This window comes from Taudactylus pleione, unplaced genomic scaffold (genome assembly GCF_031769625.1).
Source record: "Taudactylus pleione unplaced genomic scaffold, aTauple2 ptg000116l, whole genome shotgun sequence".
NCBI classification, from domain to species: domain Eukaryota; kingdom Metazoa; phylum Chordata; class Amphibia; order Anura; family Myobatrachidae; genus Taudactylus; species Taudactylus pleione.
The window spans coordinates 14,807,984-14,832,736 of NW_028284518.1; the positions used below are offsets into that span (position 1 = coordinate 14,807,984).

The 24,753-nt window shown below is 40.6% G+C and overlaps 1 protein-coding gene across 2 annotated transcripts in view; it reads right to left on the reverse strand.

The window, feature by feature from the left end:
* The window catches only part of FARS2 (phenylalanyl-tRNA synthetase 2, mitochondrial), a 551,321-nt gene that overhangs the window by 445,388 nt on the left and 81,180 nt on the right, over positions 1-24,753 (reverse strand). Inside the window, exon 3 of one of the 2 annotated variants that reach the window (XM_088471693.1) lies at positions 21,209-21,280. The exons of the other annotated variant lie outside the window; for it this stretch is intronic. Coding sequence (XP_088327819.1) covers positions 21,209-21,280 — 72 coding nt within the window. The remainder of the gene's footprint in view (positions 1-21,208; positions 21,281-24,753) is intronic. 2 annotated transcript variants of the gene reach the window in all.

Sequence of the window (24,753 nt, forward strand, 5' to 3'; positions counted from 1 at the left end):
TGTGAAAGTGACTGTTAGGCCACACAGAGAGTCCTTAACCAGCATGCTGGGTTTATTGATATCAACAGGGTAACAGTAGTAAGCAGAATAGTGGTATTGTACAGGTTAACAGCAGTGTTTAGTTGTCTTACCTCAGGAGTTAAATACTGTGCATCTGCACAATACTGTGATACAGTAATGATGGCGCCAGTAGTAGACCAGAGTTGACGCCATCAGGATGGAGACCATACCTCCCACGCTGACTCTGGGTCCTAATACCCAGCATGTATAGTAGAGAGAGTAGACAGTGTAAAAGTGTACTGCTACCCCCATGCCCCGCCCCACCTCCTCGCTCTGTGCTGCCTCTGCTTACATTAAAAAAATATGGATTATGCATCACTGCGCACAATATCGGAGCTGCTAGAGTAACAATGGTATCATCAGATAACAGCATATATTTAAATAAGTTTTTCAAAAGTTAATTTGATTGATGAACCAGGTCAGGTGTATCAACCGAAGATTTATTTTTCTTTTCCTTTGTCTTCAAAATAAACAAATAGAAAAAGGATAGCATAGATCACTACATAAAGGGATAAATTATCTCTTGCTTGGTCTTTCTCATAAATAGGAGGTCTTGCCAGTTGGCACGTTACAAATCCCTACTCCTCTTCTTGTTAGTACCACAAATTATGGAAACATCTAAGGTAGTGCATTACCTTTATTACACATATTAAAACCACATACTGTATACATGATGTAAGTATTGTGCATACCAAATGAATAATGAAAAACCGCTTGTCTGATAACCGCTTGTCTGATAAGAACAGACTCCTGCTTTCTCAATGACTTCTGTACTGCAGTTTTCCCTGCTCGGCTCACCGTCCAGCACCAGGATGGGAGGGAAAGTAAGTCTCCCACTTACGAGGAGAAGCCAGTCCCCCCTCCTATTGCATTGGAATGCGTTCAGGAAGTGCAGCTAAAAACTTGTCAATCTGTCCACATTTGGGATCTCAGTCTGTGTGTGTGTGTACGCCTTCTCCATTGCATGCACAGGCTCTGGTTTCTTTCTACAGTGCATGTGCACTATGCAGGTATCCATTAGATGCAGTATGCATTTACATTTGCATCCAATTATAAATCAGGCCCTGAGAGATTTAAGAGAGAAGTCTACAGAGTAACTCTGGTCAGGAGAGCCACATGTACTGCATACCTCGGGCTCATAATTGCCTACTTCTGAAAAAGTATTTCAGGGAGAATGTGAAAACAACACCTATGAGCACGGCGGTAAAGTAGATGTATTCTGCTACATCTGAGAGACGTGCCATAAAACTGACTTACTGTACATTCAAATATAAATGAGCCCCAAAGCACTTGATAAGATGTATTTGTTGAAGAAAAAACAAATGATACTTTTCAGAAAATGCATGTAGCCATAGGGATCATTGTGCCTTATATCCAATGCAGGGAATGATACCAATGATTTCATTTGAATTTATATCTACATTTTTTTTATATATATAACAGCTACATAAAGGGGTAAGGTGCAATCAGGGAGATTTATAGACTCTTCAGGGAGTCAGGGAGATTGCTGCTATTTCATGGAGTCTCCCTGACAATCAGGGAGAGTTGGCAAGTACAGTATGCCCGGGCTTTTGCCAACCACTGGCATAAACTTAACTATATTTTCTTATCTTGCTATTTCTTACTTAAAGTTTATGGTTAAATACAATTTTGATAGCAATACTAATCTGTAAATGTCTAAAAACATAGGGCTAATAAGCTGAAAAACAACCACTTGCATGTCATTTATTAAGACAAGTGTAAAAAAAAAAAAATTAACCCTCAACAAATGAATTCTAATTTTGATTATATAATTATAATAAATGTGAGTGTGGAATACTACTAGGGGCAGTTGGTAAAAAGAAAAAAAAAACACAAGATAAATGCTAGAAGGTTATGTCAAAATTTCTTGAATCTTTTTGGCATTTAATTTACTGCATTTCAGGCCATGCATTCTAAGTGGCTTCTCAAGAGAATCCCTCCTTCTCTTTTATTTCTCATTCTGTCATTTGCTGGGAGGCAGAATAAAATAATTAAATTGATTTCAGCACTTGCTGATTGCTTTCCATTTAAAGTTCACTCCTTGACCCCAGAGAGGGGAGGTTTGTTAAATAATGATCAATAGCCTGAATGAGACTGTCTAAATCTGTTTATACAGCACTGAAAAACAACAGAAACCAAAGTAAACATTTATTTTTAAATGTGTAGCACTAATTGCCAATTTGCTAGAGTCCTTTTTAATTTTTGTTGTGATATGCCTGCAGATTATTACATTTAATAAAAAAAAGTAAATTATTTACAGATTTTAATATCAAATTTTATCATGCTGACTTCTGACCTCAGCTCAGTTTACCACGTATTAAATGGACCACAAACAAAATCGCATTCTCATAGTCCTCTGCCTATGGATAAGCCACATGTCAGCACTTTTGTGAATAATGATGATAGATCAAGCTCTTGTTTGCTATGTTCATAGTCCATTAAAACATTTCATATGCAAACCATATGCTTGGTATGAAGAAATGTGATATATTCTTCCCTCCATACCACTTCTCATCAACACAAAATCACATAATATATTGTTAGATTCAATTCATGCTTATGAGATCAGATATATGTTTCAGGAATTTTTAACCTGAGTAACATCCTTATTGTGATTCACAATAACTAAAGGTGCCTACATACTTACCGACTTTTTTTCACGATCTGGCCGATTCCGACGCATTGGAACAACAGATCGTGTAAAAAATTACCAAATCGCGAGTCCCCGCTGGTCGCACATCGCATCGTCTCATCTGCCTTGCTGTAGGGCAGATCTACTAATCTGGGACACAAATGCACGATGTCTGGATGCACGATAGATCGTTTGTAAATTGGACACTTTAAACACCAAATCGTGTGCAGAGCTGCCGGGAAGGAGTTCTAAGGGAAATCGTACACAATGTCAGATCATGTGCAGATCGGGAAGTGTGTAGGCACCTTAAGAATATGTTATTGGTACATAACACTACGTGGGTGTTGCTAAAATTGGTACAGTATACTGCCTGACAAAGCATGCCCATAAATCTAGTTGTAAGATGGCCACACGTACCAGCCAAAAGTAGCCAAGTGTGGGCAATAATCCAGTCCAGTAGCCGGATCCGATGTGCATAGACAGCTTAACTGCAGCCAGTGGTTTACAAATCACATTGCCACTCATTTCATTTAAAATCTAAGAAACAAAATTGCTAAATGAACATTTTCTTTTTACAATGCCCAGAAAACGCTCATGTCCTTATTTATTTCTCTCTTATGTTACTGTGCCTCTCATTTCCTGCCCTATGCCACTGTATCAACCATACAAATAGGAGGGAACAGACAGATTCAGCAACACTTTACTATTAGTAAACTGGCAGGGGTGATAGCAGGAAAAGAAAGATGACACTTCCTTTAAAAATAGAGATAGATAGAAAATTAAATTCTAACACTTCCTTTCTGTTATTTTTTTCACATTGTCAGATAGAACCAGGGGGTACATCCTTCTGGTCAAACATTATTTTTTGCTATCAAGGAATGTGTATGTCACACCCCACAGAAAAAATTGATTAAACCTGGTATAAAACACCGTACCAACCAACCTGAAACACCAATCCAATTACAATCTCGGTTATAGATAGTAGTCCAACTAACCCTTCCATACAGTGAAGTCTATTTTATCAAGTGTGGAACCATAGCCTACTCAGTGCACAGTGTCGGGAAGATTGACACTAACCATCAAGCTATATGTGTACAGACTACTAGTGCAAAGTTCCCTCCTCATATTAGTGAGATGAAAGAGCAGAGCAGCAGTGAAGAAAAGCATCACACACATTATCAAGTCAAACTCAAATAACCTGTTGATGGGCACTGCTGGTATTATCATGTGGGGGACACAAGAAAGTGCTAGCATATGGGCATTGCTAATAATTATTTGATCTGGTGGCTGGGCACCTCAGACATGAGAGCATGGGATATACAGTATGGGAACTATGACAAATATGTGGGCATATGGTACTGATAGTTTAATTAGCTGATGAGAAGAAGATTAATCATGTGGTGAGCAAGGAGCACTGCTGGAATAGTTTCATCTAAGCACTGTAAATATGTGGAGGGCAATTCACTACATATAAAAATCAATAGGCAGTCAGCATGGTGTTTACTGTATCAATATTCATAACTAGCTGGGATACTTGGCATTGCCCTAGTTGAAGACTGGACCCTGAAGTACACCTGCAGTCTTTATTTGTTTACATTGTCCAAGCCTATAACCCCAATCCATTGATCCTGAAAAAGACCCCCCAGTTTGCTAAAATGCATTAAAACAGTGCCCAAGCTGCCTCTGTGGCCAGCAGCTACCCATGCACCCAGTCATGCAGAGAAGGTGGGCCGGTCCAGTCAAGGCCGCCAAGGGGGCCCGGGTGGCAGTGGCATTGATTTGGTGCCGGCCCGCCAGATTATAGCTGGCAGACATGGAGACACAGCGCCATCGGTCGTGAGGCAATCAGTTGGCAGACCAGCAACCGATCAGTAGTGGCAGCTCTTGATTGGCTGTCGGTTAGCGAGCTCGTATTGGGTTGCGACCAGCGCCAGCTTAAAATTGTGCCGGCGTGTCTGTCCATGTCTACCGTCCGGTACGCCAGCTGTCGTCCTGGCTCCAAATCCACACCTGCTGGCTGCTGATGGCACACAGGGGGAGGCGAGAGGCTCCTGGAGGGACACGGGGAGGTGAGTTGCTTAAGGGGCATTACTGTGTGGCATAATGTTATAAGGGGCATTACTGTGTGGCATAATGTGTGCAATGTGTTATATGGCACACTACTACTATTTGGCACAATTTATAAAGGGCATTACTGTGTGGTATGATATGTAAGTGGCATTATTGTGTGGCATATTGTATAAGAGGCACTAACACTGCTTGGCCTGTGTATAAGAGTACTACTGTGTGGCATAACATGAATGGGCTCTATGTGGGGGCAAATGTATGATTTTTTTTAAACTCTTGGGGGGTCTTTTTAAGATGTTGCTATGTGTCCCAACACATAGGACTGACTAATATCCCTTTCAGACAGACAAAACGACCCATTAATTTTCTGGCACGAGCCAGGTCGACCCGGATCGTTTTATCTGTCTGGAAGGGTTAACCCGAGTCGAAAATTCCGGGACTTCTTCCCCAGTAATTACCAGGGTTTTTCCAGAATCAGACATGGTTTGATGGCTGTCTGAAAGGGTGCGACCCGGTTTGCCGGGTCGCGGTAAACAGCAGTGATTAGATGAGCGGGCAGAAATTTATGAGAGAGAGACAGCATGGCGCACTAGACGGAGGAGGAAATCAAAGAGCTGCTGATAGTTATAGGGGAGGAGGAGATCCAGAGGCAAATTATTGGGACAGTTAAAAATGCCAGTGTATACCAAAATTGTCTAGATACTGGCATCCAAGGGCATAACGCGGACGCAGCAACAGGTTGTCAACAAGCTAAAGGCTTGGAGAAAGACCTACAACAAGGTTCACGACCACAACCGCAAAAAAGAGTGGTGATACAAGAATGGAGTGACTGTATTATGACCAGTGTAATGAGGTATTTGGCAGTTCTGCACTGGTTAATCTCATCATCCAGGTGTGTGTTGTCACGGATGTGACACCAGAAAACAGCTATCCAGCACACTGACACCACAAATGCTTTTTGATGACATCACTGAAATCACCGACACAGATTCGCAGGCTGTCATTGAGAATCGTGTCGCTGAGACTATTGAGGATGTGGTCGAGGCAAGTGGAAGCACCACAGGGACCCCAGATGCCAGACAGACAGACCACAACATTGCGGAGGAACATAAGGTTCTTTTGTTCACCATATTATCGCACTCTTTTTTTTTTTTGTTACACCAAATAATAGTTTGGGCCATATTACCAAATAATATTGTTGTTGGCACTTGTTACTAATATTAAATTCTGCTGTAGACACCTGTACCTGTATGTCAGTGAAAAATGTCAGTGGGCCACATTAGGTATTGCACCATTTAAGAGTAGTAACGACAACAATATTGTCCGTATACACACCTACATGCTGTTAGGATAATTTATCATTTGGAAAGGACACATCATGCTTATCATGTAGTGTGTTTGCACAATTGCGCGCTTCCGCAGGTCACACAACAATATTTTATTCCAGGTGCTGCAGTTATAGCAAAAGACGGAACGAGATATGTGCCTGTGCAATCTTTTATTTATTACCAGTTATTTTATATAGCGCACACATTTTCCGCAGCGCTTTATAGAGAATATTTGGTCATTCACATCAGTCCCTGCCCCAGTGGAGCATACAATCTATATTCCCTATCACATGAACACACACACACACACACTAGGGTTAATATTTTTGTTTGGAGCCAATTAACTTACCAGTATTTTTTTTGGAGTGTGGGAGGAAATCGGTGCACCCGGAGGAAACCCACGGAAGCACAGGGAGAATATACAAACTCCACACAGTTAGGGCCGTACTGGGAATCGAACCCACGACCTCAGTGCTGTGAGGCAGTAATACTAACCATTACACCATCTATGCCTTTTATGGTCGGTGGCTAAGGGATTTGCCATGACCATTGTACGGATCGCCTGTCGTTGTAGTGTGAACCCGACCTCACTCTACTTAAATCCAAACTCAAAACGTATGTGTTGCCCCCCGGGAGTTTTAGTGTTAGGCACCCCTAAGGGAGGGTTAGGGTAAGGGGTGGGAGAAGGGTAGGGTTAGGGGACTTGGCTGCTCAGTCGGGATTATGCGCGTTCGGGCTCCCGCATCTGCATTTTACCTGGCGGCTATTCAGCCACCAGGATTTCATACCCAACCCCACCTGTATATATCCCTCTGTGGCCACAACGGATGACCTAGTTCTCTGCAATCTAATGCAGTTACTTACATGAAAAGTGTAGTAAAGAGTAAGCAGTAACGCTATAAATACTGATATGTGTTTCATTGCGTATAAACTCTCAAACATACACTGTCTGGAGTAATGAGTGGTTTATTTATTGCAACCAAACTATGATACCCTACTCTGTTGAACTCACTTCAAAGCATTGTTGATCAAACTGGCAGCTTGTACCACATTTGCAGTCAACTGATCTTCATTCATTTGCTTGTACCCATTGCTGATTATGGTTGTCACTGAGTTCAATGCAGACAAAATCTAAGATACCATTGATCAAGAAACATTAACAAATTAATTTGGTTTAGTAACTGGAGCATTAGATGTCTGTAATAGAGGAAGATGGTGATACTTTACACACTGAGCTGTAATGGAGTGTCAGATTAACACTGAAAAATATACGAGGGATGATTGAAAAGTAATGAGAATGCCTCTGTTTTCTGTTCCATAGGTAGACGTGGCAACGCTATGCTAGTTATTGTGAGGTTCATACATCGATGTGTCTGAACCTGCAGTTGGACTGCCATAGTCTTCATTGTTTGGTCACAGAGAGCCAAAGATCTTCCTGTGTTTCGTCATGGTGGATGAGGGAGACATGTTTGTGAGATTACGTCAGAGATGTGTGATTGAATTTGTGTTAAACTTGGAAAAAGCGTAAAGCAATGAAATGTTACAGCAGCATACAGTGGAGAAACAATTAGCCGTGCTGCAGTATTTTGGTGGTGGAATAACTTCAAAGAGGGTAATACGCGAGTGACTGACGAAGCGCGTTCTGGGAGACCATCTACTGCAGTTACAGATGTCAACATTGCCAAAGCTGCGGAGATGTTTCAAAATGACAGAAGGTTAACTTATGCTAACTTTCGGCTTCACTTGGCATCTCATTCTAACGGGTTCAGCACATTGTGACAAAGGAACTCAAAATGCATTGCATGTGTGCCAGAAATCTCACAGAAGAGCAGATGAGACGACGAGGTGAATTGTGCAAGAACACTGGCCCTCATTCAGAGCCGTTCGCTATTTGCGTTCGTTCGTTCAAAAACAAGGGGTGGCTATGCAAATGATCCGTTCGCACATTGCAGTCTGTTCACACCTCTAAGTCTGAACGAGCGAGCAAAACATACGCTCGTTTATTTGATAAAAACGCCCCCTGGCCGCTCGCACCATACGTCATGTCAGCTATTTATTAGATTAATCGAGTACATCGTACAGCGTATGAACTGCTCGCTATTCTTGTGGTTGGTTTTTGCTACCACAATTTTGGGAGCAGTTCTGGCTATAAAATAACCCAGTGACGTGGTCAATGACGCTGCTGTTTTAAATATGCACACCCATAAAACACCCGTTTTGACCTTTAAGCACGCCTGCGATCGGATCTCCACTCCCCGTTTTCAAGCACCTTCCCTTGTTACCACCCACATACGCCTCTTTCTGTCACTCAAATTAGCAGGCATTCGCTATTTTGCGAGCACATGAATTTCGGCCGCACTGACTGGTTCGCGCATGCGTATAACGATCCGTACGCATGCGCAGTTAGGCAAACATCGCTCAGAGCGAACGAGCTGCCGCTTACGAGTGGCTCTGAATCAGGCCCACTGTTCGAATAACAGAGAGGATACCCAATTTCCTGACATCGACTGTCACGCGTGAAGAATCATGGAATCGTTATTATGATCCAGAATCCAAACAACAGAAAACGAGCAAATATGGAAACAAGCAAATACGTCTCTGCAAAAAAAATTCTGTGTGATTCCTTCAGCATGTAAAGTCATGCTTCTGCTGTTCTTTGATGCACACGGCATGATCTTACAGCACTGGGTTCCCCGGTGGACAGAAAATTAATGGTGACAACTAAGCAAAAGTCATGAAAAACCATTTGTGTGGAGACATGGGGAAGAAAAGACCACATTTGCTAAAGAAACAGTGGTGTTTGCTCCAAGACAATGCCCGACCACATGTTGCTGCTGTTGCATTGGCAGCACTGACTGTAATTAATGGGACAGCACTGGAATACCCTCCATATAGCCCGGACATAGCGCCCTGTGATTTCTGCGCATTCCCAACCCTGAAAAAACAACTGCACGGAAAGACGTTCTCAACAGACCCAGTGAAAAATGCCACAGCTGCAACACTAAAAGTGATGTCACGCAACAGTCTACTACTGCACGTCTTTGAATCATTGATGAAACGCTGCAAAAACTGTATTGAATGTGAAGGACACTACTTTGATAAAGAAAAATGATCAGATCCTGTGGAGCCTTCTGACTCTGAATTACTTTTCAATCAGCCATCGTATTTAGTTTACTTATTCTCACCTGAATTTTAGTTTGAGAGTTTAAAGGCCTTTACCATGCACTAACTGTACATGCAAGAGGTGCTGTAACTTTGCCCACCTGCCAGGTCTCTAATGGAAATGGACTGTTACATTTCAAAGACGCTAAAACAATTTTATTTTTCTTGGCTATTAAACCGTGTACTGGAAATAATTTACAACATATGTTCCAATATACAGTCAGGTGTTATAAAGGAAGTGAAAACAAGGAAACCATGATGAAGTAATGTAAGTATTTTTACACTTCAGTCTCTCTATAAATAAAGGTGCACATCCACTTGCCGATTACTATGTGCGATTGAACGATAATGATATCGTTATCGTTCAATCGCACATGAATCGTACATGAATCGGGCACATTAATGTCGGAAACGACCAGCGATGCGGGCACCTGCTGGTCGATTCCAACATCAATCATCGGCCGAACATGCTGTACAACCTGATGATAAGGTCAGGTGGAGCATGTACGGGGATGATTGATGTGCGTACACTGAACGACTGAACGTTCAGTGTAGGTACAGCACAGACTGTGAAACGACTGCACGATTACAATGTCGTAATCGTGCAGTCGTTTTTTGGTCTGCTAGTGGATTTGCCCCTTAAACCACTTGAGTGAGAGGGATATCCCTACACATTGCAGATTCAGGAGGCAGGATAGGAGAATCATGGCCTACTGCTTTAGCATGTGGATGTTGCACTTCTATTTTAACTCCTACTAAGCGGATTGCACTGAATTGGCTCAGTTGATAGACATGACTAAAGACCAAGGTAATACAATCAGTCATGTGAGGGTAGTTGTAGCTAAATTTCTAACATTAAATATTTATTATGGGAGTACAAATGGTAATCAAGTCTGAAGGCCCCTACACGCTACACGACGATTTGGCCAATTCCGACACATCGGAGTGACAAATCGTTAAAATGTTTAGTGTGTATGTACTACATCGTGTAGTGCGTGCTCCCATTGGGTCGTCAGCCTCATCGCCAGATCTTATGGGCAGCATGTATGATCAAGCGATGCGGCTGACGATCCCATGCAGTGCTATGCGTAAGGTCGGCATATCAGGCTCCCAGTGTGTACGGACCCCCCAATATGTCTGCCCGTCGGCAGCCAAATCGTGTGACGCATCGCTGGGTTCACACATCGATTAGTGTGTACCCAGCTTCAGGAAGGAATCTACAAAAGGCCGATTCGCCCATCTTTCAAGTCAATCAAATAGCTACAAAATACCTGAAAATCGGTGTAAAAATTATCTAAGCTGTTTTTGTTACAAATCGCGTAATTTAATTTGAAAAAAATCCATACTTCAATTAGATTGTTGTTTTTTTTATACCAGAGATTCTTACATTTATTTCAGCTCAATTGCTGAAATGCAGGATGTGGTCTACATGTAGAAAGTCCACAATATTGACCCCTTAAAATGAATTTGGAAAGACTTCAGTAATAAGATTTGGACTGTACGTTCCCTCAATTCTCAATCAGTCACAACAGAAGTCAGTTTTAGCTGACCGATAAGTGTCGGTATTCAACCGAATACTGACCGACAAGGTATTCTAACCCTGTCAGGATGCCGGCATCGGGATTTTGATTGCCGGGATCCCGAGCGCCGGCATCCAGTACCCATCCCACAAGGGATCCATCGGCTATAGTGAAACCAGACGCATTCTGGTGTCTTTATGCTTCTACTAAAAACAGCTCTTAGCTCAAAAATGATGGAATCTCTATTAAAGAATGTGTATATTAATATCACCATTTGTAGACTAATTATTAATCAATCAATATATATATGAATATTAAATTCTTATACAGACATAGTCATAGAATATGAATTACTTATTCCAGAGCCAAGAAACTAGCTTGGTTGGTCCATTAGCATTTGAATACAGATGTAGCTAGCTCTCACACTACAAGCCAATTAACATTACATTACATGTGGCCAAGGGACCTGGGCATGAGCTTCACAATAAGGTTTAGAAACACCCCTTTCATGGCACATATCAGGTGAGACCGGGGGGAGGTGGGGGGTAGGGGTTGGGTTCACACACAGAGCTCAGAGAGACTGGCAAAAGGATAGGAGCTGAGCATGCTCTCTCACTCTGTAACAGCAAGACCAGCGCAGCGATGGGCCTAAATACACCAGGAGAGAGGCTAAGTATCTAACTATATAGAATCAGACAAATGGGTTATTGTGAAGTTTAATGATTTGTTTAATAATGTAGTGATTTGTACAGTAGTTAGTTTATATGTGTAAGTCTGTAATGTATACTTTTTGTACTTGTAAAGAGAGTAGTGTTTTGTGGGCAGCATGTAGGAAAGGAATTCATAGTGGAATCTTTGTTGGTATACACAGCAAGGTTATCAAGCTGTAATGCTTTGGGGTAAAGAGTGATGGTTATTCTGTGAATCAGTACTATGGTGGTTTGTGAATGAACAGCAAGATATGCTGCTTATTGTGAAGTTCTGTAGTGGTCAATTATAGTTTAAATAGGCTTGTTTTAATTAATAACCGTGTGTGGAATGGAGGCTGCACTTTGTTAATATGGCTGCCACCATGTGGTTTAAACAAAGGTATTCATGCTTACAAAAAGGCGATCCACATTAAATAGGGCAGCACTCAAAACAATGGTGATTATCACTTAATCACCCTAATCACAGTAAACAGACAAAAGTAAGAAAGTTTCAGTGCGCTCCTAATGGGATTTCAAAAAACCTTCCAAAGAAATTGCAATCAATATGTCCACAATAATTCTATTTGAAGACCGTGATGATACCACTACTCCATAGGTCCACTCTAGTTATTTGAACCACTTTGTTTTGGAGACAATCCTTATAATTTCTGTGACGTGATGATTTCACCATTCAGTTCCTTCAACAGAAAATGGCTGTAATATACCACTATGCATGTGGGTGAAACACAATTCTTTTTCAAAATTATGTCAGACAGTCTATAAGAAGTAAATGAAATATTTATAACCAGTTCACCGCAGATTCACCATTCCAATAAATTTTCCGTTCTATTCCTCTTTTAGATGCGGCTCTTCTCTTGTGCAAACTTCTTATAATATATGTCCATGAAAAACACAAAGAGAGGTAGCCACCATAGCATAAAATCTTTTACACTTTATTGGGAATATAATTAGAAACATAAAAATGGAAGCGTACCAAACATGACCTTTTGAGAAATGTACACTTTAACACATATAGGGGTATTATTAAGCTCCCCCTATAGAGCGTTACCTTCCCCGTCTGGGTATGCGTCCAATATAATCACCACCGTGTTTCAACCACTATCTGGGTCTTTATCAAGGTGTAAAGTGATGCTGCAGTGACCAGCTATTTATAGGTGAACAGGGCCCGCCTTAGTATTTATTTTAACAATTACTTACTCAGGTTATAGGAGCTGTCTATCAGTCCTTTGGTGCTCAGGACCAGCGCGCTCCCTATGGCGTCCCACGTGACTTCTATCGTGATGCGGAAGTGCCTGTGTTCCAGCATCCCTTGATGCGCTCCACGCACAGCTACTTCTGCATCACGTGGTTTACGGAGCGCACGGCCGGAGGGACAAGGCAATACTATGTGCGTCCCACGTGGTGCACCTCTTGATGCGAAAGCTCCCACGTGATGCACCTTGTGATGCGGAAGCTCGTGCGTTCCAGCATCTCGCGATGCGTTCCACATTACCACCGCATCGCTTGGTTACATACTTCGTGTAATAGGGTGCCAAGATCCTCCCTCCACATCACATGGTTATATATTATGACCATTACCAGCAATATATTGCCTGTATATATTCTATATGGCACTTAAAACTTGTATATATAGATGATGTACATAGGGACCATAGTGATCATGATTATGCAATGGGAACATCGTCATAAAGATCTACACTAATCCTAACATCTATAATATACAAAATAAACATCTAGATGGATGAATATACACAAAAATATAAAATACATATAAAATCTCATCTCTATTGTGAAACATTATAAAATACCGGAGAATAAAAGCACATAGAATCATAGTCTAAAAAGTAAAATAAGATGTCAAATTATACATTCATAAAATACCACGTATAGCTAAAAGATATATGAATTCAAAAAAATTATAAAAGGAAACCAGGCAAACATTGATTATAAGAACCATTTCAGTTCAAAATCAGAATTTAATCCGTTTGGTTCTAAAGTATTCATTTCATAGATATATCGCATTTCTGCTTTCGCTAAAAATGTTTCCGTGCCTTTGGTTCTCCAATTCCCATCTACTTTTTTAATACCCGTGATCAGTCTTATTTCGCTGACAGAGTTATTATGTTTTTAATGAAAATGATTTGATAGTGCATGGTTTGTCATTCCTCTCAATATTTCGCAGATGTTCGCCCCATCTTTCTCTCAATTTCCTCGAAGTCTTGCCAATATATTGCAGGCCGCAACTACATTCGATCATGTATATGCAGTTCTTACTGTTCATGCTATCCTCCTCCCTCCCCCATTAAATTATGTGCTGAACAATAGCACGGCCTAGTGAATGCTGGCTGTATTCTGGAAGGAGTGTGAGGTCTGTATTAAGATTATAGTGTTAGACATTGGAATCAGCTTATGTTATGCATTCGGGAATACTGTATAATGCAATGTTTGCCTGAAAATATCACACAGTTGTGGCGTGAGTATGGTGTCTCTTTTACCAAAAATAGCTTCAAGGTGAGGTGAGCTCCACATCTAATAGGTATCGTATTTGTGAAAGAACACTGAAGTTTATTTCCCCTATTACCATGTTTTGTTAGCAATTGGCATACACTATCCAATTTGTATATTTAGAATAGTATTGCAAGTAATGTCTGATGAAGTTGGTGTAATGAAGGAAGTGGAAGGATAGGTATGTGATTTACTGGATGCATTACGTTGGTATTACAGAGCTATAGCATCATGGGAGTTTTCTCACATTCAAAATTGAGTTTATCTTTGAACCATGAGGTTTGGATAAAGCACGTGTCCTCCCATCCCCCCACACATCCCACACCCCTGTACTCACTCTCTCTCTCTCTGTAATCATTTCTGTATCTTATATTGTAATTTGACTAATATTGGGAAGTTTATATAATCTGATAGACTATACTCTATGTGGACTTTATGAGCATCAATTTGATTATATAAATACACTTTTACTTTAGTACATCTGATGTGCAATGTCTTATTAAAATGAAATTATCCTAATGATTCAAAGGTATATAATTATGGGTAAAACTTTGCGAGTTAAGATATTAATTATAATATGTTATTAAATGATAAAAATAGAATATTTGCTTCAAGGATATACAGTCAGGTCCATAAATATTGGGACATTGACAGAATTTTCAGATTTTGGCCTCTATTCACCACCACAATGGTTTTGAAATGAAACAAACAGACTTTCAGATTTAATTCGAGGGTAATTACATCCAAATCGGGTGAACGGTGTAGGAATTACAACAGTTACAATATGTGCCTCCCACTTTTTAAGGGGCCAAAAGTAATGGGACTATCAACTCAAAAGCTATTTCATGGACAGGTGTGGGCTATTCCCTCGTTATTTCATTATCAATTAAGCAGGTAAAAGGTCTGGACTTGATTCTAGGTGTGACATTTGCATTTGGAATCAGTTGCTGTCAACTCTCAATATGAGATCCAAAGAGTTGTCACTATCAGTGAAGCAAGCCATCATTAGGCTGAAAAATCAAAACAAACCCATCAGAGAGATAGCAAAAACATTAGATGTGGCCAAATCAACTGTTTGGAACATTCTTAAAAAGAAAGAACACACCGGAGAGCTCAGCAACACCAAAAGACCCGGAAGACCACAGAAAACAACTGTGGTGGATGACAAAATAATTATTTCCCTGGTGAAGAAAAACTCCTTCACAACAGTTGGCCAAATCAAGAACACTCTCCAGGAGGTAGATGTATATGTGTCAAAGTCAACAATCAAGAGAAGACTTCACAAGAGTGAATATAGAGGGTTCACCACAAGATGTAAACCATTGGTGAGCCACAAAAACAGGAAGACCAGATTAGAGTTTGCCAAACAACATCTAAATAAGCCATTACAGTTCTGGAACAACATCCTATGGACAGATGAGACAAAGATCAACTTGTACCAGAGTGATGGGAAGAGAAGAGAAGGAAAGGAACTGCTCACGATCCAAAACATACCACCTCATCAGTGAAGCATGGTGGTGGTACTATCATGGCGTGGGCATGTATGGCTGCCAATGGAACTGGTTCCCTTGTATTTATTGATGATGTGACTGCTGACAAAAGCAGCAGAATGAATTCTAAAGTGTTTCGGGCAATATTATATGCTCATATTCAGTCAAATGCTTCAGAACTCATTGGACGGCGCTTCACAGTGCAGATGGACAATGACCCGAAGCATACTGCAAAAGCAACCAAAGAGATTTTTAAGGCTAAAAAGTGGAATGTTATGCAATGGCCAAGTCAATCCCCTGACCTGAATCCGATTGAGCATGCATTTCACTTGATGAAGACAAAACTGAAGGGAAAATGCCCCAAGAACAAGCAGGAACTGAAGACATTTGCAGTAGAGGCCTGGCAGAGCATCACCAGGGATGAAACCCAGCGTCTGGTGATGTCTATGCGTTCTAGACTTCAGGCTGTAATTGCCTGCAAAGGATTTGCAACAAAGTATTAAAAAGTGAAAATTAGATTTAGGATTGTTTAGTTTGTCCCATTACTTTTTGGCCCCTTAAAAAGTGGGAGGCACATATAGAAAACGTTGTAATTCCTACACCGTTCACCTGATTTGGATGTAATTACCCTCAAATTAAATCTGAAAGTCTGCAGTTAAATCACATCTTGTTTGTTTCATTTCAAAGCCATTGTGGTGGTGAATAGAGGCCAAAATATGAAAATTCTGTCAATGTCCCAATATTTATGGACCTGACTGTATTAGTAGGATAAAAAGGAAAAAAGGAACTACAACCTTTTACAATATCCCAATTACTGTACATACATGTATAAAATTACTTCTAGGTTGACTTGCATTTAATACATTTGATGACTATCATATTAATATGTAAATCACTGAAAACTAGAAACTTTAATTACTATTTCTACAAAGCAACTTTAAGTAGAGTTTCCACTCTGTGGAACTGTTGAATTTGTCTGAAGATACATTTTTGAATTTAAACATGTTTTTTTAAAAATAATATATATCTTTTTTTATATTAAAACACTATTATTTATTGTGAACAGGTTGAGAAAATGTAAGTGACTATTTTAGTATTTAAAGAAATATGAATGTCAGTGTACTAATTTAAATCAAGGCAGCAATTAGTGAATGATCCTGGCACTCAAATGGAAATGTAATTATATGAAAGAAATACATTAACTCGCAGCAAGTGAAGCCTCCACTAATAGATATCAACAAACACACAGTGAATCACTGCGCTTAACAAATTTGATGTAATAAAAAAGCAGTATAAAGGTTTGCTCCCTAATAAGAAAACATAGAGGCTCAAACGAATACAAATATATATTTTACTAGTGCATAATATAGTGTTCACTCTAGGTCCGGCGCCGGGCAGCATGCTGAACCTAGAGAAAGGGCACTCTGGCGCGTGCCGAAGGCGCGCATGCGCCCGAAAAGGGGGTGTCAACAAGGGGAAAGGGGGGCGTGTCTTTAAGATGTGACACCTCTACATCACTCTTGGGGTCGTGCACCATGGCACTTACGGACAAGCGCACAAAGTCCCTGTGAATAAATGCCGGTGGCATGCGCCCAGCATCCATTCCCCGCCGGTAAACGTTATACCGCAAATTTCACCACTCTTTTTCAAAGCTCCTATTCTGTGAAGTGAAATGAGTCAGTGGAATTGTCTGTGGACCCGCTGGGATTCAGCTTTATACCCACTTACCTTATCCGACAAGGAGAAACTGAGAAATTGGCTACAGTTCATGGGGGTAGAGGCCGGAATCGAGACTTGGCTGGAGCTCCTTACATCTGCCGCTCACACCCACTGTATCGGGTCTCTCCCTGAAGTGTGTCTCCCCCCTTCTACTAGTCCATCTGCATGCGTGCAGACTTCCAAGCCCTCTGGGGAGATCACCGTTTTTATCTACCTGATGGTATGAAGCTCCATGGAGCTCAATTCTATATACTTTGATACTTACTGTTTCTATTGAACGCTTGGACATTATCTACTATTAACATCATCTACAAAGTGTGGATACGCCAATTAGCCATATTTCCAACTGATTGGGTTCTCTTATGACTGTATATATCAGATCCACCTCTTTAAATGTGTTTTTCACACAATAGACAGTCAGTTTTCCAAAGAGATCTATTGAATATATGTATCTGTTTTTACTTATAATATGACTGGTCATTTATGTATGTTTGTTATGTATTTATATTAAATGTGTTTTTTAACACTTATTTAGTGCATGATTCATTCCATACTGCTCACAAATTTGGCAGATTAAAGCGCATAGATATATCCTTTAGTTTCCTTTTGAAATCGTGCAGGACGCGGCACCATGCTATAATAGCCTAGCGGGAACGCTATAATATAAACACACATAAAAACACATCAGTTGGCAGTATCTTAAATAGGGATTGATACACTTCTAGAAAACCTGTAATAGCGTACAGGTGTGTCCTTGCTCATCTAGCCGTAATATGCCACCGCTATCTACTGCTGTATTTCCAGTTCTGAGAAAGTCTCTGTGATTAAGATGAAACAGGTTGACGTCATCACCCTGCCTCATGGTATACATCTACTCTGTACAGTGGCTTGCACGTGGCTCCACCAGCTTCAGATGCCAATTCATATGTGGACACGCTGCTGGTAAGAAGACAGTCATCGGAAACTTACATCTCTTCCAGGTTACCGCTTACCGAGGTAACTGCATTATGCGTATTCTGCTGTTGGCACTGATACTTTGAAAGGTCACAATCACACGCTGGACATACAGCAGCAGATAACGGTGGCTGATTACCATCTTTGCTGGGACGCCAGCAATGGCCAGTTCACTACTTCAGTTAAAGTTATAGTGCGGATATTCAATTTTAAATTGCATGATAGGACTACAAATAGTTCAAATAATTGTACACAAGTTGTATAAGATTAAGAGAAAGTCCCTTGATTGTTTTGATGCCTTATCCCCTACCGTTTTCCTTGTTTGCACGTTTTTAATATCTATTGTACTTGAACATTTGCAACAATGTTGATCAAGAGATCACTAGCATTAATACTGGATTCTGTTACAGGTTTTCTAGAAAATGTCTAAATCTCTATTTATGATACCACCAACTGATGTGTTTTTTATAGATGTGTCCACATACATCTTACTTCCTTGCGCGTTAAACAGCCCTTCTAGCTGTGCCATGCCTTGGAGTGATTCGGTAGCACCAGGTGTCTTTTCGTGCAACTTTTTACCTTCAAATGCGTCTTATACGCAAAGCATTTAGTTACAAAGCTTATCACCAGAATCAGCGTAAGCGGATTGCGAATAGGACGCACAATCAGCTCTTGTTGATTAAAATGATATACGGCATGCCTATATTCTGTGTGCAACTGCGGGTGTATCTGCAGTAGCTGTGACACTGCAACGTTGCATTTCGCATGCAGGTACACCCGTAGTTACACACAGAACATAGGAAAAGTATATCAGCTGTTTGTCTGTCCTATTCATATCACTTTGCGAATAAGACACATTTGAAGGTAAAAAGTGGACGCATCTGTATGTATGTTTATATTAAATATTAGGTATTAATAAAATGTTATATATTTTTATACATTTGAGCCTATATGCTTTTTTACTAGGAAGCAAACCTTTATACTGTTTTTTTATTACATCAAATTTACAGAGTGCAGTGATTCCCTGTGTGTTTGCCAATGCACTAATTGACCAGTATTAAAGGGGCACACGATTAAAAATAACACACACACACACACGACTCCCCTCAGTATTAGATTTATTTATTTATTATTTATTTATTAACAGTTTCTTATATAGCGCAGCATATTCCGTTGCGCTTTACAATTGGAAACATTGATAGAACAAAACAGGGTAATAACAGACAGACATAGAGGTAAGATGAGAAAGTATGCCAATAGATTATGTAGCTACACTATAATTACAACATTAAAATCAAGAGAAATTGTATGAAGATAAAGAGAAGAAAATTCATCTATACAAAATGTATAGAAAATACTTAATCCCACATAACATTTTTAATGGGGCCATAGCACAAACCTACACCTGTCATGCATTTCAACACCCAAAGGGCATTAAAGCACTCTAAAGTGTTCTTTGTAGCTGGAGTTGGCTTCCAACATTGATTAACATATTATGCATTTAACCACTTGAGAGGCCATTTACACTGCATTCTATATTAACTAAAGGCTACCTTGTGGACAAAACTCTATAGCTAATCAATGAAAATTTAGCAGGAAGATACTTAGCAGATATGAACTGGTTCCAAAACACCCAGCATGACATGCTAGCTAGTACATTTAAAGACATATGAGGTTTTAACCTTAGCTTTATCGAACATATTAATATAGGCAATTTTGTATGTAGTATAGACCATAGAGTTGATATAGATTACTCATTACCAGAAAACAATTAGGCTCTACACTGTAATTTGTTTTGTTCTTTTTTTACGCATAGTACTAGGCTTAGCATTTTTGGCTAAATTCACCTCTAAATCATATTAGCTGACTTAGGCTGTGGTCACTAGATCACGATTATATCTTCGATATGTCTTAACTTTAGCTTGTCATTGACAACATTACACACAAACTATGTGAAAACTCCACTGCATTCTGAAAACATACATTTAAAGCGGGATACGATTAATATGTCGGCGGACGGGCAGTGATAGGAAGAACGGCAGACTCGGGGGATAGTGCAGGGAAGCAGAGGGACTGAAAGGTCCCTCTGAGAGCAGCAGCTGTGGGAAGAGTCTCTTCCTGCAGAGCCTACACTGTTTATCTGACTGGTCACATTATTGCGACCAGATCAGATAACGAACAGCTTGGTGTGGTTGGAAAAATGGGATAATGCCAGGCAAGTGGTTAATGGGTGCTGGGTGGGGAAAGGTTAATGGGTGCTGGCAAGGTGGATAAATGTGTTTATTGGTGCAGTGAGGATGAAGTGAAATGGATTCTTAGAGAGGAACAGGTTAATGAGGGCTGAGTGGGTGAATTAATGGATTCTTGAGGGGTATGGGTTAGTGGTGAATGGATAAAAAGGTTCTTGGTGGAAGGACGCTAATGGAAGTTGACAGTGTTGATGTGTTAATGGGTGCTGGGAGGGTGAATTGATTAATGGATTCTTGGAGAGGAATGGGTGCTGGATGGGGGAAGTTAATGGATGCTGAGTGGGGGGTGAATTGGAAAATGGGGTTGATGGAGGCAAAGGTGAATGGGCATATTGGGTGTTCTGGTTCTGCCACAAAGTGTAATACATTTACAGGCAAGATATGCATATAAAAAATTACTCACCCTGTTGTCACAGACTTTGGTAAACACATAAGTGTGGCTTTATGTAAGTGGATTGAATGAGTGTATTGGGGACTTATGCGCGGTGATGTGAAGCTTTGCTTATTGCACCTAGAAATCTCACACCGGAAACAGCACACATCCAAGTGCACCACAAATATCCTAGAATGGGAAGTTACGCAATGGCTCCAATTTTGTTTTAGTATTCACCACACATTTATTTATCTTATTTTTAAGGAGTGCAAGAATTAATATCTATATTTTAATGCTAACCCAAATCCTCAATAACAATACAAAGAAATACAGCACTATAACAGAGAAATAACATGACAAGACATGGTAAAATACTGTAAGACAAGCATAGTGTTACACACTTATGTACAGTACATACCTCTAGCTGTCGGCTCTAGGACAGCCAGCTCCTCTCCTATTCTCGTCTGGTGCCTGTGATGCCTTTGTCGTTCTGTGTAAAAAATACACACTGTACTGTAAGTGGGCCTCAATACCTATTCCAAATAAAAAATAAAACCCTGGTCCTGGCCCTAAATTATATCTCTACAAGTACAGCACTGTACAGCATGCACTTTGAAAGGACATATTTGCGAAATAGATTATTTGGAACGCTCTGATGACACTGGTCACCGTAATCAATAGATGATAGGGAAAAAGCAAGACACTGTAACACATGCAATAGCGCCTCAAATATTCTAGAATGAGAAGTACAGTACTGTAGCAGAATGGCTCCAATTGTCTTTCATTTTTCCAACATATATTTTTTGCAGGAATTGCAATCTGTCTTATTTACTGTATCTCATGTCATACTGCAGCTATGGCCACAAGTGGAGGGGTGAGGACAGTGACAGTCCAAAAGAATGTATAGGGCCGCGCTTACTGGTCAAAATGGACGCTTTCTGAAAAATAAGCGCAGCCCAATTAATCATTATGAGAGTGTCAACTAGTAACCTTAATGTGAGTCTTTGCGAAATATGTCACATTTACAGTACATTATGTACAGATGTGTCCTCACTTGTCTTTGCTGCAGTTGTGTCAAATATCCCCTCGTGGCGCGATTGGTTGGTGAGTCACTGCTAGCATCGGGCATCTTTCTTGAATTTTTTTGTGACAGAAAATGTGATGCGACTAAGAAGCATATTGATATGTACCAATAATTACATGTCAATATGGGGTATTACTCTGCAAAGTGCAGAATAATAGGTTAAAAGGGTCTGGATTGGACCCCACCTCCCCCTGCTGCATCTGGGTCAGATTCATCACCAGAAGTTACGCTGCAATAAGTGCTGGAAGCAGTTTCTCCTGCGAGACTAAATTGGCAGATAAGATTGAGAAAGTTCAATCCGATATATCTTCTCTTCATCAAGGTCTCCAGCAGGTCCGCGAAAGAGTCGGGGAGGCAGAAACACGTCTATCTAATCTGGAAGATTCCCAGACCCCACTACAGACTCAAGTGGCCTCCCTGACATCCCAAATGTCCGCAATGCAGCATAAAATTTCCGATATGGAGGGCAGACTGCGCCGCAACAACGTGCGGTTCGTTGGTCTCCCGGAAAGAGAGGAGGGGTCTTCACCTGAAACATTCCTTGAGAAGTGGTTGGAGGATACATATGGCAGAGACTCATTTACTAACCAATTTGCTGTGGAGAGAGCGCATCGGAACCCCTATCCGTCCCCTGCCGCCTGTCGCTCCACCGCTCACATTTATAGCCAAATTTCTTCATTACCAGGACCGTGATACTGTGCTTCGATTAGCTCGAGTTAAAGGGCCACTGGAACGCAACGGTGTGAAAATTTCTATGTTTCCTGATTTCGCAATGGATGTCCAAAAAGACAGAGCTAAATTCCTTCCAATAAAGCGTCGTCTCCGGGATTTAAATCTTCAATACGCTATGATTTTTCCATCTAAGTTGCGAGTGGTAGCGGATGGAGAGTCAAAATTTTTCTCTACACCATGGGAGGCTGCGGTGTGGCTGGACCAGAGATCTCCTGGGAACAGGCAAATGGCACCGGAATGACTGTACTGATTGCATTTGCTGATTATATTTGTTTACGGCCAGAAATTGCTAGTGTCATAACGACATTAAATAGGCCTTTTTCTGATATTCCAATATTTATATTTCTATAATATTTATGTTGTGATATTGGTTGGATATTGTTCTATGTCCCGCTCCCCTTACTGGGTATATTTCTTTTTTTTTTTCTCTGGTAGGGTTTTTCTTTTTCTTTTGTTGTTTATGTTGATATTTCGGTCAAAATATGGCCGGAGAGTTCCGTTGCATTGGTGGTTATTTTTATTCCAGTGCCTTTTACACCTATAAGGATTGAGTAGTTGTATCCTGTGGGTTTTAGTGTAGTTTAGGGTTTAAGTATGCCTAAGTTCGGGTGGGTATACAGGGTGGGGGGTGGTTTTGGATGGGTTGTCCAGTCTTTTTCTTACAAATGTTTTTTTTTATTTTTTCTTTACCACACTATTTTTAAGGTAACTTCAATTATGCTTTATAGTTCAATGTATTACAATGGTGAAACTTTTAACATGGAATGTCCGGGGGGTTAATGATCGTTTAAAGCGCTCTTTGGTCTTTAAAATGATTAAGCAATATGGCCCTGATATTTCTTGTCTAATGGAGACGCATTTGGTTGGGAGTAAGGTACTAGCTCTAAAAAGACCATGGGTGGGATGGGCTTATCACTCCTCGCATACTTCATCGTCCAGGAGTGTCTCCATTCTTATTACTAGATCTGTCCCTTTTTCTTTTATTGCGGTCCAAACTGACCCTTATGGCAGATATGTGTTTCTGGATTGTGTACTGTATTCTAAGCCCATTTTATTGTTAGCAGTGTACATCCCCCCTCCTTTTTCATATGACGTTTTAAAAAAAGCTACTGAATTTGTGGCCCGTTCTTCAGATATGCCAGTGCTCTGTTTGGGAGACTTCAATAATATAATGGACCAGTCTATGGATAAGTGGCGTGAGTCTTCAAGTTCTCTTTCTAAACGTGGTGAGGGCTTTGCTAAGTTTGTAACTGACTTGGGATGGGTTGATGCGTGGCGAGTTAAACACCCTGGAGTACAACAATTCTCCTGTTTTTACTCCGCGCATCACTCTTTCTCTAGATTGGATTTGGCCCTGGTGTCCCCATCTATTGTACCTAATATAACTAACATTGAATATAAAGCCAGAGGAATCTCAGATCACTCCCCACTTCTAGTAGAATTGTATATGTGTAGTCCTAGAGGTCTCCGTTTATGGAAACTACACCCCTCTTGGCTTCTTCAAATGGGTGCAGGTTCAGAGCTGGAAGTTATGTGGGATGGCTATTTCACTGACAATGTGGGATCTGCCTCTGTAGCTAATGTTTGGGATGCCTTCAAGGCCTATTTACGTGGGTCTCTGATCAAAAGGGTAGCAGAATTAAAAACATTTTATAGGGAAAAAGAACGTGTTTTGGAGATGGCCTGTAGAAATCTTGAGTTGGATTACTTGGGGGACAGGTTGGAATCTTCACGTTTAAAATGGTTAATTGCACAGACAGAGTGGACTGATCATTTGACAGATAGAATGAACCGTAGACTGTTATTCCGTTCTCATTTATATTATATGCAGGCTGATAGAACTGGTAGTTTTTTGGCACACTTGGTTCAAGCTGATCGTCCTTCTGCTGTTGTCTCGGAACTAATTGGGCCTGAGGGTTCTATGGTGACATCTACACAAGATATTGCAGAGGTTTTTAGTTTATTTTATAAAAACTTATATCAAACACAGTTGACTGAGGACGTGAATGCTTTGTCATTATATGTTGCTTCTGCTAGGCTTCCAAAATTGACATCCGAGGCTCGGGCGTATTTAGATGCCCAGTTGACCCTGGAGGAGGTAGATGCTGCGATTAGTTCCTTTCCCGGTAACAAGGCACCCGGATCTG